We start from the raw sequence: 20,621 nt of genomic DNA, 5'->3' as shown, positions 1-20,621 counted from the left end.
CACTCTTTCATGACTCCTGTCTCTGGCAGAATGACACAAGGTCTGGCTTGCATACCAAAAACGAAGCTGCCCAGCACTCCTCCCCAGCCTCCTCAGAGTTCACATCCCCTGACTCAGTGTGTGGTCCATTTGCGCAAACATTCATGTGACTGAATTCAAACAAATACTCACAGCAATGCTGCAAGATCTGGTGCAAAGGCTTCCCAGAATATTAGAGTGTGTTTCTCTAAAAAAGGGAGGAAAAAACCCTGTGACATCTTCCTGATTTCAGGAGAATCAGTGAGTAAGCAGGTGTCTACAAATTTGTGGACACACAGGGCAAAATATTGATAACACATCTCTAGTACAGAAGTGGGTGTAAATTACACAGCTGATTAGTGAAGTGAAGTGGTTCAGTCAGAGATGGCACTGAGGAGGAATGGGCCAGCAGTGGCCACTCAATGTAACTGAGCACAAAGAGGGATGGATAATCCACACACACTCACACTCACAGACAAAAACACACATACACAACCCAAACCAAATCCATAGATCCCTCGCCAGCCAGGTGGCTCAGTGTTGAGAGGCACTGCACACCCACACACACCTGCTGCCTCTCGGCATAAGGGCACAGCTTATTTCTCTTGGATCATGTTGCATATATGTTAATACACCACCTAACCTTTCACATTCAGCACTAAAACATCACACTGTTCCAAGTTTGTTTCTCATTTCTAAAACACAATTGGCCATGTCTTTCAGATGTATCTGTCATTTCTGTCACGCTAAAGCAAACGTGCCAAATATAATGCACATACAGCAGTGAATCACGAAACACCCACATTCACAAGCACCCACATTCACAGGATCTTAAGAAGAATGAGGAAAAAAAAATCATGACACCCTTAGTGCATATCAACAAGTCACTAAATCTATAACCGTACCTATTCATTCAATCATTCAAGTCAGAAAAGCAGCTACAGATATTAATGCTGGGAGACATATATATATATATATCACTTTACTGGTATTTAAGAGTATTCTATTTATAACAGTAGGCATAGTGTCGTTTTTTTCATCCATGTCCCGATCTACCACTTGTCTTGCAAAAGACTGATTACGACAGACAATTTCCCTCTATTTTCGTTTATTCTACAAGTTTGGGCTTTAAGGTGCATTTATACAGTAGAAGAATGGACAGAAACACCTGCAGATGTTTTCAGATCTGAAGCAAAGTGAGGTTTAAAGGTTTTTCAGATGGGCTGTTAAGGATTATGTTTTTAATCCACATATTTGACTAGTTCTAGTCTTAAAATCCTCAGAGGAAGCTCCTGAAAAATTAAATAAAATGTATAATACTAAAATGGTCACTTGTACACAGTGCTTCATATCATATGCTGCCCTGTGAAGGACTGGCACCTCGTCCAGGGTGTGTTTCTGCTTAGTATCTGATGATTTTAAGTAGGATGTGGACCCACCGTCGCCCTAATAAAGATGAAGTGGTTACAGAAGATTAATGATGTGGTTTTCTGTGGTCAAACTGTAGCACAAACAAACGGAACACACTATCCTAATCAAAATAAGCTGCAACTTTCCACAAAATTAGGATTCCTCAGCTTTATTAATGCACTTAAACATAACCTGAACCCGTACCGTCACGTATGTGGAAAATATACCCATTTGTGACAGGGGTAAGCTTTATACTCTCCTCCACATCACTCTCATGTGTTCTAACCAGTGTGAAGGAGTGGGAGACAAACTCCATCCCACACGCACAGAACTGCTATATAACACACCATCACAGTAACAGATTGCCAACTGACCACAGAGACAAAGTCAAATGCAGCAGACACTCTTTTGAAGAGAGTAAATGTAAAGCCTCATCAAAAGAACAGTGAAACAGTGATGATCATGCATGTTCATGTGACCACTGACCTGCCCTGGTCCTGACAAAAAAGCCCCCATTGTGTGTAATTCCCTTGTTTTCTTCTCAGTAGGCAGAAAAATCACTAAATATATCCTTATATAACAAAAGCACACACACTCGCAGCCTCACGCTCCACACACACACACACTGACAGACTGACAGAGAGCGGGCGGACTACTTGTTACAAGTGAGAGGTGGTGAAGGCTGAGACATGGCACAGAGAAAGGAGGAGCTTTGTTAAAAGCAACAGAGTTGTCCTGATGTGTCAATCTACCCCTGCAGCCAATCAGATCCTGAGGAGAGGGTTGGCCTTTGCACCTCTATTTATATCCCAAGTACCTCTTTTTGAGGCAGACGTTTCAACATGAACAGGAAGTCTGAAAGAGGAGTTAATAATGGCACTAGATTAATCTGTTGTAAAATTCTAGCTACATTTGCTTTAAGTTACTCATATGTATCAGAATGCAAGTTAATATTCCACTGTAACTTGGTTTTCTGCCGTTGACTGTAGGCAGGAGCTTATCCTTGGTCTTTGTGGCTGAGGACATCTGAAATGCTTGAGGCAGCACAAACAAAATTATATTTCACATGAAGAAAAACAATGTACACTGTCAGAAATATTGTTATTGTACCTTTAATTAGGGAACATAACTGTACCTTATTCTATAATAATAGTAGTTTTTAAACTTTTAAACCCATTTCATCTCCAGGACTTAGACTATGTTTCTTATTTTACACAGTTTCAGAATGATATCTTATAAATAATCACCTTTCCTTCTTGAGAAGAAATTGCTTTGCTTTCATCCTCCCCCCAAACACTGTTTACATTTGACTTCATGTTTGTTGTTGCCTTCACTAAAACCCAAACATACACAATGACATTCTTTAGTAAAAGCTACTTGAACTGCTCCGTTGCCCTCCGTGTTTAGGTTCTCCTCCATGTTTTAATGCAGAATCACGTAACTACACGCACAGTAGTAGCTTTCTAAGGGGACAGTACATGAAAACAGTGGGGGACATATTACTTGAATTTTTTTAAAAAACAAAGGAGGAACAGAATGTAAAAAAATATATCGAAATAAGCAAGAGTTTCTGCATTTTGGTTTTGATTAATCTTTGATTAATTGCCCAGCCCTAAATCTGACCCCCCCCCCCCCCCCCTAAATTTAGACACGTACACATCTTTTACTTCTAAGCTCCAATGGAATTTATTTATACATTCATAAAAAACTGCAACTACTTATAGAAAAAATAATAATAATATCGTAACAGTCATTGTTAAACATATTTACTCCTAATTGATTCCCTGCACACAAAAAAAGGCACATTTAATCCCCACATCTCTTTAGTGACTGGTATGAGCTTGCTTTGAGATATGCCTTATTGTATTGTATTGTTTTCCATTTGGAAGTTGTGGCTTGAGAAAACTCATCATCTGCTGCACGTTTAGCTCTCGCAAACTTGACCATATTTCACTAGCAGTGCTCAAAAGTGCCTTGCCGCACCATCCCCTGCAATAGCCCACCACAATAGATTGTGTAAGACAGAAACCCTGTCTTACACAATCTATTGGTCAGACAATCATTCCTGCCCACAGCAATGTCTATCCTTTATATGTTGGTGTAGTCATTTATGTACATAGACATTTCCCTTTGGGATAAGCAAAATACCCTATCTATGCATTATAGCTGCTTGCGTTATCAGTACGGCAAAAGCCAATATCACGATAACAATTAACAAAACTGTTTTGTCCAGCTCTAATCTGGACTTGCAGTCAATTCAGTTTCATCCTATATTCATAACTGATATCTCCACCCTGACAACACCAGGATATAAACACTCCACCCATCTGCCCACAGCCTCTGAACTGGTGATATATTAACAGCAGGTGTGCAGCAAAATGTCATCTCCACCCTGGTTTTATGGCTGTCAAGCAAACAGTGCATTCCACAGGCTCCCAGCCCATTGATTCAGGCCTAAAAATTGGATAAACTAACAAAGGTGGGGAACAAGTAGCTTCTTACATCCTACTCAATATCGATCCAAAGTGCACTAAAGTGCACCATCGACTCTAGAGCTATCAAAAGGTGATAAATAATTGACAGACACTACATTCATAGTACAGCCTTTTAAAACGTATTGCATTTCACCACCACCATCACAACATCAAAGGAGATAAACAGTGAAGTTCTGGGCAGAGATTAAAATCATCTACAAGACAGATAACAACTATGAGTGAACATGTGAATGGGTTAGTCACGCTCGAGACACTCCTGACCTCTTGTGGTGAATGCGCTACATTACACTTTGCATCCAAGTGGTCAACGTGTAAAATGCAACTACAAAAAGGTAAATGAGGCCTTGAGACATAAAGATCACCTCATGAAAACTGAACAGTGGATGTGGGATAAACTGTATCAGTCTTTAATCTGTTTATAACCACTTCCTACAGGTCTGAAAACCCCAGTGGAATTGGGTGAGGTGTAAACAAGTCGAAAAACAAGTGGAATTGGGTGAGGTGTAAATAATTATTTGGTACACCAAACATCCAAATAGGTTTTAAAGCACTGCGTATTTCCTGTATTGCTGGGGTGCACAGATTGCTGCACATGTGTTGCTGTATTAGATGGATTTAAGACAGGAGCAGTAGCTAAGCTTGTGTCAAATGCAGAATTAACACAAAAATCACAAAACAAATCCAAACAAAACAACCTCACAGCACACAGTAATCCTACACCAGCAGGTTTCTCTCTGACAATATATGCACATTACATATGGAGTGGCATATAGCTCATGTTTTCCTGTGTAAAGTAAAGTAAAGGAATAAAAATAGAAAACAATCTGCCTGTGGTAATCCATGTTCTCATTTTGCTGATCCAAATGCAAAGAGTGAACTCTGAGTAAACATATGTTATTTACTCAGTGAACTCATTTCTCTTAATTGGAGTGAGAATGGCCAAACTGTGGGAGCAGGGACAAGGCATAAGCAAACCAGCATTTAGTCATTTAGGACGCTGCTATCATGCATCATCATTGCTTGCACCCGACATCCTGTCACTTGTGTAGAGTGTAACACCATTTTTGAGACCACAAGACCATCTCACCTCCTGATCAGCTCACTAATTTAAAGTGGCTTGTTTTTCTTTAGATTTGTGTACATTTGCGTGACATACTTTCCAAGTTACAGTAGCTTAGTTAGGGAACATAATTAGACCTTATTCCATTACAATTGTGGATTTTAAAACTGTGTTGATTTTCTACGCCCCATTTCATCTCCAGGACTTTGGATTTTGATTATGTTCTTTTATTTTACACAGTTCTGGAGAAAATAAGGTAATGTACCTTTAGGGAACAGAACGGGACTTTAAAACCACTGTTGTAATTTAAACGTAGAGTATAACTTTAATCTAAGCATCAAGAGTGCAGTAAGCAAAAAAAAAAATAGAAAAAATAGATTTGAACTCAGTTATTGTGTGGCAAGCTCAACAATGGCTTTTTGAGGCATACATCCTTTCAGACCCATAGCATGGAGTTGTCTTCTTGCAGTGAAAGGATGGGCAAAAAGAACTAGATTGTTTTCTTATCTGAAGCAAGACTCCACCCTTCTCACACAGATGAAAGTCTTTTACATACTGTTTATCTGATGGGGACAGTTTTGGTGATGACCCACGCCCTCCCAGGTTTGTTAACGTTTCTTTTACCTTTGGTTCTCTACTGTCCTTGTACAAGTAGATTATCTAAAACACAACTTCAGAAATTGACAGTAATGTTAATCTTTTAATTAAGGTCATTATCAGATCATCTTTTCTAAAAAAAACAGAGGCTTTACCAGCAGGACATGCTAAGTTCTGGGCAGGACACACAGAATGACTATGCAAATTAGCTTCCATGCAAAAGTGACAATTTCAGCTTTTATCTACTATCTACACTGTTTTGGGCCTATACATAAACCCCACCTCTGCCAATATCCAGTCCCACATCACACAAACATTTCACCAGGGGGTGCTCTGTTAAGTCTGTCTTCTGGATGTTTCAAACTGGTACACGCATCATGTGTGAAGGTTTTCAGTAAAGAAAACACAACACAGCTCTGTCATGTTTAAGTGAGGACTGACATATTAACGATGAAAATAATCCTCATCACAGTATGACCTCACTGCACCACAACTGCTACCCAGAAAACAGGTCATCTGAGCTTAGCCAAACGTGGCAAACTCAAACTTCATGTGACTGCATTACTTTTTTTGCTCTGTGAGGCGCAGTGTGTCTGTGTAACATTTAAAGGGCCCGTATAACTATTAGGTGTTTGATATTGTATCTAGTCTCTAAAGCTCACTAAAGTAATAGTTTTAGTGAAAATAATTTGTTTAGTGGCGACACAGTGGCAATGTCACAGCTCCTGACCTCAGAGAGTCAGTTTGCTGTGTTCTCCCTGTATCTGTGTGGGTTTCCTCCAGGTGCTCTAGTTCCTCCCACTGGTGGACTGGTCATTAAAAAAGTGTCCATAGGTGGAAATGTGTGAGTGTGTGATGCCCTCTGAGGGATTAGCGCCTAGTCCAGGATGAGTCCCTGCCTTGTGCTCCATGAGTCTGGGTAGGCTCCAGACCCACCATGACCCTGAACAGGATGAAGTGGTTACAGACAATGAACGTCCACACAAAGTGTAGTACAACACCCACAGAGGAGAGGAAAAAAAAAACAAAACATGCTGATACCCACACCCACAAAGTCAACCAAACACACCCATTTTGTGTTTGCCTTGCTACCAGATGCCATAGAAGGTGGCACTTGACAGCCCAGGCCTAGGCTAGCTTACGTATTGTAATATTGATAATAATAATAATAATAATAATACGTTTCATTTCTATAGCAACTTTCTCAAATTCAAGGACGCTTTCCATAGGGGAAAAAAAGCTAACAGATGAGAAGCATTTGTCAGCACAATCTATAAACAGGACATATGATTGGACCTACTTGATCCAGAAAAGCATGAATAAATGTCTCTCTAATTACACAGCAGTGGCCATCCAGGCCACAATAAGCATAACCTAAAGAAACCATCTGTGTAACAGTCACGTTTAGCCACTTGTATCTGAAATAATGTGATAAATATCTACAGATCAGCCAGCAAGTCACTGTGTAGCACGAGCTCTTAGCTGATTTCGCAACAACAGAAGCACAAACACTGAAGTTGCCATTCAGGTTGTTGCCTCAATACAGAGCTAGGTAAACAATCTCATTTACAAAGACAGCACACTGGCCTGCGTCACGATAACAAGTACTGGTTGACACTGATGTCACAATATTTCCAGTATTTAACAGTGTATCAGTAGCTATATCTTCACATAATTAAATGTTTATACTCTAATGAATCTCAAGTACCTCTAATTTATACTGAAAAATACCTACTTGACACAGCTTGTTCTGTTTTCTCTAAAATTAGACAGAAATGCCTTTAAAAAACGTGTCTGTAAGAGCGATTGGATATGAAGTTTTGTAGCATGCACTTGGCTTAAAATGGCCTCTTCCCATAACAGTCAGTGTGATGCTAACTAACCTGGCCTTGTTAGCAAAGAGAATATGGGTGGAAATGAGTGTTCTCCTCCAAGTGTTTTGAGCTCTACTTGTGTTGAGGCTGTTGCAGTTTGAAAGGATGCAGTGGCTAGTCTAGCACTGTGTGATATGAGGAGATAAGTCCACCTGTTGGCTATATTATAATATTTAAATAAACTAAAAGCATTAAAAGTGCATATCACAGAGGCACAGTGTTGTTACACGTTGGTATGGATGCTATGTCGTTGGACTATTTACAATCAAGGCCCTCTCCTGGGAGGAGAATTTAATTTTGATTGCCACAAAGACCTGTTTTGATTCCACTCAGTAGTAAACAGAGTAATGTTATTAGGCTGCTGCTGCTGCTGGTGCTGCACTGCGGAGCGCTGAAGCCATAAAGAAAACAGACATGAATACGGATACACTGACTCTTCGCACTGTGAACCACAGCCGCATGTCTACAGTGTACAGGAATGTTTTGTTGTGGTCCACCTGCTAGAGCTTCTCTCCTTTAAGGTCTAGCTCTTAAGGTCCTTCACAAAAAAAAAGTCCTTCTCAGTAAAGTGTCAAATTTAAAGCCGAAGTGAGAGGTGCCCAGAACGAATGAATGTCACTCTATTCTTCCTTTAAACACGTTTGACTTCAGAATTCTTCAGACTATTCATTTACTATTTTCTCTTTCAGGCGCTGCACACTGATGGTTTCCCTCCTTGCTCGTTAAACCTAAAGACCCCAAACGGAGACAAACATTTAGGGAGAGTACAAACACACAGCTCACCTCAGAGAAATGAAAAGATAAAACCCTGCACACTTTCCACCGTCGGCTTGTTCTTCTCTGAAACTCCAGACGATTCCTCCTCGCTGCTTCCTCTCATCGCCCTCGGCGCCCAGGACACGCCCTCCACGCGCCACGGAGGGACACAGACTCAGTTCAGAGAACCGGGAGTCGGATTCACTGATTCAACTCCCTCTTTTTTTACCCACTTTATTTCATGATGGACAAATTAATATAAATAGTATTATCATAATATAAATGATAAAAATAACTAAGTAGTATTGTGCAATAAAAGCAAACAATTAGCTCATTCATTAGGCTATAGACGCCTATATAAACTTACAAAAATAAATAAATGTACATAAGTATCTTGAAGGCTTATGTCAACGCATTTTGGTAAACTGTCTCAACCTGTTTCAGTGGCACAGAAAATGATTGAATAAAGACTGTGTTCCTTGCTTTGCGCCCAGTGTTTCCGTGTAGGCTCCGGGCACCGCGACCGTTACAGACGATGACTGAATGAATGACAGAGTTCCTTTCGGTTAGACTCGTAATTCGATTCGTTTGTTTAACAAAAGAATCGATTCCGTCTCTAGTCGGGCTTCGCTGCTGCGTGATGAGTCTTAACTCTTGATTGAAGAGTTTATGGGCTTTTTTCCCTAGTCTTCTAATTAATATTATGACTAAATATATAAGTTGTTCATGAGATAAGTGGTGCTTTGTTATACTTTTCATCATTATGTCATAATTTTGACATTAACATAAAATTTAAACACGCATTTGAGATATTTATTCACTTTAAGTGATATTTTATCTTTAATATTTAATACTTTAATATTTATTCAGGTTAAGACAACAAAAGTCCTGTTTATTAACACATTCTGTGGCCAAGATTTTTAGAGGGTCTGGGCCTGTCGGGGCTTGTAACATGGGGACAGTTGCCCCATTTGCTTTCTTTCTTCCCAGGCCTGGGGCTAAGTCTGGGGTTATTTATGGTGTTTAGATGCATGTTCTGCACTTATTGTGCATTCGACCTGTGGTGTTGTGCTAGTTTATGTGTGTGTGTGGTGTGTCCAAATATTTGTGTGTGTGTGTGGTGTGGCCAAATATATGTGTGTGTGTGTGTGTGTGTGTGTGTGTGTGTGTGGTGTGGCCAAATATGTGTGTGTGTGTGTGTGTGGTAGCACTTCTGACTCATTACAGAACACACCACACTGAGTTTTCTGGAACAAGAACAGTATCTTAATGAGGGTACACAGTAAATTCACCAGTGTTAAATTAACACTGTTAGTGTAATAATTTAACATTCTCAGTGTTAAATGAATACTAATAGTGTTGATTTAACACTGGAGAATTTACTGTGTAGGTAGGGGATTCTCTGCTCTCTGCAGCCCCACACCCTCAACTCTACAGCCAATATGCGAAGAATTTGAGGGCAATGTGTGAGGCCTGGTAGTGCAGCAGGTAGTGTCACAGTCACACAGCTCCAGGGACCTGGAGGTTGTGGAGTTAAGTCCCGCTCTGGGTGACTCTCTCTCTTTTGGCCTACTAAATAATAGTCACATAGTGAGCATGTGTGCGTCTAAAAATAAAACACGTTTCAGGATGATAGATTTAAGTGAACAGGTGAAAGTATATTTAGTTGTTCTCTCCTGAAAATAAGGGTTCTCTCAGACACTGGAAGAACACAAAAAAACTCCTCACGGAGCGGGACATGAACCCACAACCTCCAGGTCCATAATAGTATATATGCACTAGAATAATAGTGTCCAGGCATGAGGGTCTCTAATAGATGTGTGAAGAGGAAGGAGGTGTGTAATCTGTCACAAAGCCTTTTTTTTGGAGTTCTATTTTGTCTTCTGTGGTCTCTCTCTCTCTCTCTCTCTCTCTCTCTCTCTCTCTCTCTCCATTTCTGGTTCCTTTGTTGACTGTGTGCTGGGGGGAGTCCCCTTCTAAAGCTATTTCACTAAGTGTGGAGCAAAATTTAATATGTTAACCGCAAAATCTGTCTGGCACTACATTGTGCTCTCAGTGAGCTTTGCTTTCTCTGTCCAAGAACTCCAGAACATTTCCATTGGCCAGGCATCTCTAATGGTCAGCATGGTTTTAATTCCTTATAAAAGGTATTAGTGCATTAGCATTAGTACCTCATGAGGAATTAAATAGAATGCTAAATGAGTGTCATATTTCAGTGTATACTGGTACTGTTTTCTTAGTCGATGAGAGCAGAAGTCCTGTTTATAACACTCTTATTGTGGAACACGGAAAGAAAATTTAATTCTATTTCAATAGCATAACACTTTTACACATAAGGTGCCAAATAGTTTCAAAAAGTCAATGGAAATAAAAGAACTCTTTGTTTCATTCTCTGTGTTTTCCTTCCACGTTCTCTTTATGGTCTTTAAAAGAATTGTTCAGATTTTTTCCTTCTTGTTTCTAGAATCTAATCTCTGTTTCCATATCTTTATCGTACTGCCACCTGTCACTCAACTTAGAAATTCAATGTTCCTTTCTGTGCATTTCGGTCAAGCTTCAAATTTGGAATTCTTTTCATATATATATATATGCAGCTTCAGGGTTCTGGGACTATGGGTTCTATCCTCAGGTGAAGTTCTCCCCCTGTATGTGCGGTATGTGGACTGACTACTGATGTACAAGTTTGTGTGGGAGTGGGTGATGCCCTGCAATGGAATGGTGCCCAGTCCAGGGCATGTTCCTGTCCTGTGCCCAATGACTCCAGATAGGCTCTGGAAAATATACCTGTAACAGGAAATTACACAGAAACCTCCACAACTAAACCCAATATCAAAATAGTTTATTGCCATTTTTACAGCTTCCATTCATTTCAGAATCTGAAAAGAGTCTACCTTTCTCCTCATAGCTGAAGGTATGTTTGTCTCATGATGAGTTTTGCTTGTTTGTTATGAGTTATCATTTATAGGTCATTTCTATCCCCAATGTTTTCACTTTTCTTTCCTCCTGTTTTGACCGGTCACTGCACTTCCGCTGTTCCACAGGAACTTACCCCTCAGCAGGATGTCACCTTTGACACCAAGCCTTCTTAGTGATAAAAGAGAAGCTGCGTTTATATTTAATACGTGAACCGTTCCTTGATTACCGTAGCAAACCACCCGGAACTTTTCTGAATACTCAAGTAGGCCACACCCTGTGCACACTTAGAACATACAAAAATGCTGTAGGATGGGGATTGGGGGAATGAAGAGTTGCCTCAAAACACACAACCACCATCCCCTTACACAGGAGTTAATACAACGGGATTAACATGACTTTAAACAAATACAACAGCAAAAATATCAACTGTTTCATGTTAAATTTCACACGGGAGGGTCTTACAGGGGCATGTCAGGAGCCACTCTGCATGACTCTGCCTCTTGCTGTTTTTGGAAGCATGGGTAACTGTGGCAAACGACCCAATGTAAATGTTGATTTTATACAGCGCTGTTTACTTTAGTTTTACATGGTTATGTTTCTTTAGTTTCAAGCACATTCCTGTTGTAGGGACATTGATTTCCATAACGCCGTGTCAAATGCGGGTTTTGCAACGACGCTGAAGTTGGTTAATAATTCGAATCTTATTCGGATTCTCCGTTCCACCTTAAATGGTGCAGTAGTCTGTTATATTGTTTCTTTAGTGAGCCTTTCAGATTTTTGAGACTCTGAAAATAAAGAGAAAATATCCACGGAATTAAGGTTAACGTGTAGTTTTTCCATGTTATGGAAGGTGTGTTCGTACTTTGCCATCTAGCGGCAACAGAATGCAACTACTGCACCATTTAAGGTGGAACCGAGAATCCGAATAAGAAACTGGCGAATAAGTGACCAGCTTCAGCGTCGTGGTCTTGCACTTGTTCCAACAGCTCAAATGAACTCAGCGAGGGAGTCCGAGCGCTTCACTGCCTTTTCCTTTAACTTAAATCAGTGTTTTCATGACACAGATTTTCCACAGTGACATTTACGGCGTACACGTCACTGGGAAACTCCTGAGGACTGGAGACGTATTAAAAGCATTCTCATGGACTGTAATCAAAGCATGCAATCTATATGAAATATGCAGAAGTAATTATCTAGCGATGCGGAAGTATGAACATGTTTTGAGACTAAGAATCCACAGAGCTGCTTAGACTTATGGGATTTTGGAATAATATTTTTAAGAACGTACATGTTGCATATATATAAACACACAAAACCAATAGTTTTATTAAAGGACGTACAAACCAGAAAAATGTGCATTACTGCCATCTGGTGGTTAAAGGGCATAACAGGCTCATACTGAGGTAACAGCCCAGTGCCTTTTATAGAAGCCTGTTTTCTCAACAGCTTTCTGTACATATGGAGCCACTAAGAAGTCAGGGTAGAAGAAGAGTAATTCTTATTACATAATCGACTCAGCACATGACCCTGGAGTGGGGGAGGGAAAGTGCCTAACAACACACTTCTGTAGTTAAATTAGAGAAGTAAGATCTCTTGATAGATGAGAGAAGTCTAATATATATGTTGAAGAACATCCTGAGTGGAAAACTTGACCAAGCCGTCTGCAAACTTTATGCTGACAAGAGAAAACAAGACAACAGAAATATGTATAGCATAAGATGCCAGTTTGGGAGCATCTGTGTTTTGAGCAATGAGGCTCTAAATCTTTTTTTCCACTTACATTAAAGGTATGACTTGCTTTAGGGACTGTTTTACTGCACAAGAACACCCCACATGTGCCTCTTCATGTCAAATCTATATGTAAAGTACTTTTTTATTCTGAATCACAAACCAACTTTAAAACAAGCAAGTAAAGAGTAAACAAAAAGAAGTAAGGGCTTTAACTCCAGACATTAAACACTGATGTGTGTTTCCTTTCAGTGCCACTGTGAACCATTCGGACTTTAGTCTGCAGACATCACAGAAAGCTGTGACACACTATGGTATGAATTTGATCTCCTGTGCTGAATCATTGTGTACGAGTGCTTTGAATGAAGGATTCATTCATTCATTCATTATCTGTAAGCGCTTATCCAGTTCAGGGTTGCGGTGGGTACAGAGCCTACCTGGAATCACTGGGCACAAGGTGGGAACACACCCTGGACGTGGTGCCAGTCCTTTACAGGGCAACACACACACACACATTCACTCACACACTCACACCTACAGACACTTTTGAGTCGCCAATCCACCTACCAACGTGTGTTTTTGGACTGTGGGAGGAAACTGGAGCACCCGGAGGAAACCCACTCAGACACAGGGAGAACACCCCACACTCCTCACAGACAGTCACCCGGAGGAAACCCACACAGACACAGGGAGAACACACCACACTCCTCACAGACAGTTACCCGGAGGAAACCCACACAGACACAGGGAGAACACACCACACTCCTCACAGACAGTCACCCGGAGGAAACCCACACAGACACAGGGAGAACACCCCACACTCCTCACAGACAGTCACCCGGAGGAAACCCACACAGACACAGGGAGAACACCCCACACTCCTCACAGACAGTCACCCGGAGGAAACCCACACAGACACAGAGAGAACACACCACACTCCTCACAGACAGTCACCCGGAGCGGGACTCGAACCCACAACCTCCAGGTCCCTGGAACTGTGTGACTGCGACACTACCTGCTGCAACCTTGAAGCAGGATGTCCACCAGCTATCAGCTAAAATGACATGCTCATGGGATCCAGGGACAAGAGATTCACATATATATATGCTTTTATACCTTCTGAAGAAAAGGATAATTCAATAAGCCACTCACACAAAACCTCACCATCACGTTTCCTGGTGCTGTCCCACTACACATTGAAACTGAAGTAGAGTTGGAAGTTAGGGATGCATTGAATGCTGTGACTGTAATAAAGCAATATCAGATACAGGACGTGTTGTGAAACCAAATCCTCCATCAAATGTGAAGTCAGCGAGTCCTGCCTCAGGTGAAAACTAAACAAGGAGAAGCAGCATTTACTACTATGCTGCTCTTAAATGGAACCAGCTGATTGTGAATATTAGAAAAGCCCCGACTTTAGACTTTTAAATCAAGACTTAAAACACTCCTGTTTGAGCAGTTCACAGCTCGGTCTAAAATACTCTGCACTTTTCATTCTGTAACGACACTTCAGTTCTTTTCTTTTATTGTGTCAAAAAATCATTTTATCATTTTCTTTTACTCTTTTTATATATTCCCTTTTATTTTAATTTAATTTTATGGTTTTTATTCGTTCTTTTAATATACTTGTTTTTTTTTCGGTAAAGCATTTTGAATGCTCTTGTATGAAAGGTGCTCTATAAATAAACTCGCCTTGAACATGTCCTTAGTCTAGAACTGTCTTAAAGTGAAAGTTTCCAGAGTTACCAGAGAAAGATGTGTTTTCTGTTCATGAGAATATGTTTCATTTATGTTTGGGTCTAGATTTCTCTCTCTCTCTCTCTCTCTCTCTCTGTGTCTCTCAGTCTGTCTCTCTTTCTACCACTTCCTCTGTCTGTCTTTCTTCATATTATCTATTATCTGGCTGGACAGAATGAGTCATGAAAATACTGCTGTATTTTTATTGTTGCATAATTAGTTACATTTATTTATAGCTGTCTTTTATATATTGGTATATTTACAGTTACATTTTTACAGCCATGTTCACTCTGTATTTTTAGAGTTAAATTATATGTATTTATTTTATATATATTATATTTATAATGAAAAACGTAATAAATACAACTCTAAAAATACAGAACATATAAATTCTCCAGTTTCTTCCCACAGTGGATTGGTGACTTAAAAAGTGTCCATAAGTGTGAGTGTGTGTGTTGCCCTGTGAAGGACTGGCGCCCCCTCCAGGGAGTGTTTCTGCCTTGCACCCAGCGATTCTGGGTAGACTCCGGACCCACCGCGACCCTGAACCGGATAAGTATATATATATATTATATTACAGCTGAAATCGTTGACCAGTATTCTAAAATATATATTGTGGACGGAACAATAAATAAAAAAATGTCTTGGGCATGATTTTTTTTTACAATTAAATACGATTATACGATTTGTGTTTGGAGAAACTGCACACGTTAAATATGAACCGCATACTCACTACAGCAGTTCCACAGAGACACCATCACTGCTGGAACCTGGACGCATGCGCATGAGCCCAGAGTAAACAGCAGGCTCTCTGTTTACTGTCAGTGTGAATGAAGTGATGGAAAGGCGCGAGCGCTCGGCTCGTTCTCTTACGGCGTGTCTTCTTCTCTGAGTTTAATCTTTGAGCGTCAGGGTGAAACCGGACCAAAACAGCGCACCAGATTAACGCTGGATCCTTTGTGCACCTTTGCGCGCGCTCATACGTACATTTAGTCATATAGCTTCATTAAGCTTTTGGCGCGCGACACGCACAACTCGTAAGGACTTGTGCACGCGCATCTGTTAGCGTTATTGCGCGCGCCAAGTCAAGGCAACGTAGAACTGCACTGTGCACGCGCTACACTATGCGTTCCTGCGCGCGCCTTGGTGCATAAGAGGATGTGAGACGAGCTCAAGAACGCTGAAAACCGACGAACACGCACAAACACAAACAAACAGAACGTCACTATGAGTAACTGGACGAACGCGTCCGCGTGCGCAGAGGTCGGCTCGTGTTTAGAGGAGGACGCTGCGGATCGGGACGACGTGGACTACCCCGTGCACCTGTTCCCGCTGCCCGTGCTCACAGGCATCACGGCCACGTGCTCCGTGCTGTTCGTGGTGGGCATCGCGGGCAACCTCCTGACCATCGTGGTGGTGGGCAAGTACAAGGACATGCGGACCACCACCAACCTGTACCTGTGCAGCATGGCGCTGTCGGACCTGCTCATCTTCCTGTGCATGCCGCTGGACCTGTACCGCGTGTGGCGCTACCGGCCGTGGCGCCTGGGCGACGAGCTGTGCAAGCTCTTCCAGTTCGTGAGCGAGAGCTGCACCTACTCGGCGATCCTCAGCATCACGGCGCTCAGCGTGGAGCGCTACGTGGCCATCTGCTTCCCGCTGCGCGCCAAGGTGCTGGTGACCCGCGCGCGCGTGAAGGGCGTGATCGCGCTGCTGTGGAGCGTGGCGCTGTGCAGCGCGGGCCCCATCTTCGCGCTCGTGGGCGTGGAGCACGAGAACGGCACGGAGCCGTGGCGCAGCGGCGAGTGCAAGGCCACGGAGTGGGCGATCCGCTCCGGCCTCCTCAGCCTCATGGTGTGGGTGTCCAGCGTCTTCTTCTTCCTCCCCGTGCTCTGCCTCACCGTGCTTTACAGCCTCATCGGCCGGACACTGCGCCGCAGGAACGAGAACCCCGCCGCCCCCGTCTCCAGCCGGGACAAGAGCAATCGGCAGACAGTCAAAATGCTGGGTACGGACCGTGTGTGGGTGTGGGTGTGGGTGTTTAGGAGGAAGGGGTTAAAACTGGTTCTCCAGGGGTTTTAAAGCCGTATTCACTGTAGGTGATGTCCAGTTGTCCAGTATTATATGTTTGAACACCAGCTTAACCAACGTTTCGACTCATAACAAGGATCACAGTTTAGAGTTTCCGACTCTCCTCCAGAAGTTACATAGTGCAGTTTCAGCAGTGCTGACCCCAGACTAGACATGACAGGTACAAATAATATATAGTGTTCAGTTAACGTGTGCAGCTGCTCTGTTTCTCAGTTTCTCAGTCAGTTATCAATAACCAGGATGCACAGTAAAATAGTGGTCTCTATAAGTGTTTGTCCTTGTGGGTGTTTGTCTTGGTGGTGAACCTGATGTCCTCTCTCTGTTCTCCTTCTTCCTGTCAGCTGTGGTGGTGCTGGCCTTTGTGCTCTGCTGGCTCCCGTTCCACGTGGGACGCTATCTATTCTCCAAATCATCTGAATTCAACTCCCCTCTCATCACCCAGATCAGCGAGGTCTGCAATCTCATCTCCTTCGTCCTGTTTTATTTCAGCGCCGCAATAAACCCAATTCTTTACAACATAATGTCAAAAAAATACAGAGCAGCGGCCTGTAGACTGTTTGGAATAAAACGCACTCCTGAACGGTCAGTGTCTTCTGTGGCCAACGCAGAAAGCCTGGCAGTGTGGTACGAGTCCAGTGGCAGCAAATGACGGAGGAAAAACAGGAGTGGACTAAGGACAGATAAAAATAGCCTATGTCCTTAAAGGATCGGCTCACTGACCGATGTTGGGATGCTTATGCGCCAGACTTGGAAGAGACATTACAAAAGACTGGCAAAATCTTTCATTCATTCCTTCATTCATTATTTGTAACCCTTATCCAGTTCAGGGTCGCAGTGGATCCAGAGCCTACCTGGAATCATTGGGCGCAAGGCGGAAATACACCCTGGAGGGGGCGCCAGTCCTTCACAGGGTGACACACACTCACACATTCACTCACACACTCACACCTACGGACACTTTTGAGTCGCCAATCCACCTACCAACGTGTGTTTTTGGACTGTGGGAGGAAACCGGAGAACCCGGAGGAAACCCACGCGGACACAGGGAGAACACACCACACTCCTCACAGACAGTCACCCGGAGCAGGAATCGAACCCACAACCTCCAGGTCCCTGGAGCTGTGTGACTGCGACACTACCTGCTGCCTGGCAAAATGTTGTTCTGGTTTACTCACCCGTTTTGAAATGCACAGTTATGAAGGGGACTCATTTCAACACTGGACACAACAACAGATGACCTTGCTGAGACCACTATTCACCTACTATTCACTTTCAGTTTGGTCGATTAACCTTAATGTTTCCCTGAGCACAAATGTAGTTAATCAGTCAAGACATCGCTGCTGAAATTTATTTCTTTAGTTTTGCAGTGCCGCTTCAAGGCCAATGGTGCAAAAGAAGAAGAAATGGATGCAGATACTTATCAGTTAATGCTGGAGTATGTGATTTTGTAGAAAGCCAGTTTATTAGAAGATCCAACAGAAAAAGTCCCACCCCACTCCATTCAGCCCTGATTCCAAAGCTGCTTTCCCAAAACACAGGAACACGCATGTCTTGATAAGATCCAATCAATTTGTTCCATCCGAATAAAATCAGTTGGAGTTTTCGCACTGTTGTGGCCTATGTAGAAAATAAATCTTTATGTCATCAGATATAACCTACTTTAGCTTTAACGTAGAAACTACGACACATGGCTGAAACGAATAGCAAACCCTGTGGCTGATTATTGATTATATTTATCTTTCTTTTCTTTTGTACACTCTTTCTAACATCAAGAGATCACGAGTCATAACCATAACTGGTCTCACTCACTGGGTGAGTAGGAAGGCCTTTCCTCAACCCCATTTTCCCAGCACTAACGCTAATCAGTGTGTATGTTAATAACCCTAACAGAAATGAGCATTTATGGCGATAGGTAAGTGTAGGCGCCTGTTGGTTAGCATAACTGAAATGAGCAGTTAGGATGCTAGTCAATGTTGGTGTGTCTTGTAGTGACTCTGAATTGTGCTAAGCTTCAGTTGGAAAGAAGTGGTGGCTGGCTTCACTTGCCTCAGAAGAAGCATGTGCTAATTACTTGCTAGGTCTTTTTAAAATTTATTTCTTTGGATTTTTTAGCTTAGAAGCTTAGAAGCCATTTTGAGGACTTCTTGATCCTTACTATTCATTATTATAACAGTATGTTACATTGTTTACCATTAACTTCTTGACTGATTCCATCAGTTTTTTCTTGTTTTTTTTTTCTAAGTTTATTTTACTCCTCTTTTATTTTATTAATAGAGAATGCTTTTTTTTCTCATGGAGACAGAAATTTACAGTAATCTGGGAATGAACCAGTCTGGCTAATTCAAGCTAGCCATGGCTTGTTGTGTTTAGCTGCTAACAGGCTAGTTTCACACAAAGGAGCTTTATAGATTCTGAAGAACTGAATGACAAATTTACAGCCATGTGCTGTAAATTGAATGGGAGCCCCATTCAGTTTATACAAGTATGTACATGTCCATAAATACAGAGAACAGACTTGTGCTTATTCCCCAATTCTTTCTTGAAAACATATTGAAATGTGACCTAGCGAAAACTGGCTTTGAGCACTGTGAACTTCAACTCATGTGCTGCTACTCCTGAGTGTCTAATTCTATAGGAGACTATACAAACTGTGTGGAGGCACTAGGCATCAGTGTCAGCAATGGGTGCCCTAGCTACAGGGTGTTAAACGGTATATTTGTAAGGGTTATTTCCTACACTATTTTGAGCAAATAAAGGGAACCTGTTAATTCAAACGAGAAAGAGACATTTAAGGTGGTTCTCTTTAGAAGAACACCAATGCAACACATCATTCCACGAGGGGCGTCCAAATTCCTGTATATATCTCTATGTAGGGGTCTGTGGGTAACAGTAATTGGCTGCAGGCTGCTTTACATCATTTAAAGATGTAACAGAATATGGCGGTTATTTACAGAGACAGTGACTTGTGATTTTGATTGTAACTGATGCAGGGGATTATTAATGAAATGCTTTTCTCTTCATTCTTGCAGATATATGCATTCTACACTACAATGCCTTAAACAGTTTGAAACACTGGATGACAGAGTTAGCACTGTAGATATAAGCCCTGCACATTGTACCCTAAGCTGGGGGAGAATGCAGTTGTGCTGGCTGATCAACCTCCTTAACCTTACGAACCTGCAAATGTTTAATATATTGTATTAATATAGTAGCGTGTTTACATTTGTGGCAGACATATTGCTTTTGTTTATTGCCGATGTTTGTTTATATTCAGTGAGCAGCGAGGATCACATTGGTGGCTTTAACGTGTGTGAGCTTCTGTGGATTTGTGTCTTCAGCGCATTCTGAAACTCCTCTTCAGCCTTTACATTGGCCCCGCTGCACTCATTGACTTAGAGACTCAGTCACTTTTAGCAGCGTGAGCACTGTGTTTGTCCATGTTTGAGTGTAGTGTGTTGGGATTTAGGCACGTGTCAGTAAGTGTAGTGTGTTAGAATTTTGGGAAAACCTGGATGGATTAGGTGGGATAGGTAAGGGGAGATATTCCTCACAAAACCTGTGCCAAACAGAATGTGCAGACTTTGAAGGCAAAATGTGTGGGAATTTGGGATCGAACCAAAACATGGAACTCTCAAGGGAGCCCCAGGAACCAGGCGACCACCACTTTGTCTGCTGACTTCATAAGAATGTATTCAGATTAATATTGGACCATTTCTATTGGTCCATTCCTCATGGTAGTGCTGCCCTTTTCTAATGGAGTGAAAAACAGAAACGTTTTTATAAGACTGCAACTAAAATGTATAATATTTCATACGTCTTGGAATTTGTTATTACAATAAGCTGTGCCTCTATTAAAATGAACCAATAAAGAACGGAAAAGCAGGGCTGGAACTCTTTACTGCCAAAAAAACCCACTCACACAGAAAAATCATATCAGAA

General features: G+C 41.8%; 2 protein-coding genes across 4 annotated transcripts in view; one reads left to right on the top strand and one right to left on the bottom strand.

Annotated features, from left to right (window-relative positions):
* Nucleotides 1-8,345, bottom strand: part of pld1b (phospholipase D1b) — a 39,260-nt gene extending 30,915 nt beyond the window's left edge. The window contains exon 1 of one of the 3 annotated variants that reach the window (XM_066646864.1): nucleotides 8,238-8,345. The gene's annotated coding sequence lies outside the window, so the exon portion shown is untranslated. Of the gene's footprint in view, nucleotides 1-1,914; nucleotides 2,032-7,315; nucleotides 7,399-8,237 lie in introns of those variants that run through there. The other 2 variants (XM_066646866.1, XM_066646865.1) reach the window with 2 other exon arrangements.
* A 7,473-nt stretch (nucleotides 8,346-15,818) lies between these two features.
* On the top strand, nucleotides 15,819-17,331 carry ghsrb (growth hormone secretagogue receptor b). The gene is made up of 2 exons (XM_066686717.1): nucleotides 15,819-16,599; nucleotides 17,024-17,331. Exons 1-2 carry the CDS (start codon nucleotides 15,819-15,821, stop codon nucleotides 17,329-17,331), a joined length of 1,089 nt encoding a protein of 362 aa, XP_066542814.1.
* Nucleotides 17,332-20,621: the final 3,290 nt, after the last annotated feature.

The sequence above is a fragment of the Hoplias malabaricus genome, chromosome 1 (assembly GCF_029633855.1).
Source record: "Hoplias malabaricus isolate fHopMal1 chromosome 1, fHopMal1.hap1, whole genome shotgun sequence".
Classification (NCBI taxonomy): domain Eukaryota; kingdom Metazoa; phylum Chordata; class Actinopteri; order Characiformes; family Erythrinidae; genus Hoplias; species Hoplias malabaricus.
The sequence above is the reverse complement of the archived record's forward strand: the minus strand, read 5'-3'. Positions and strand labels throughout refer to the sequence as shown.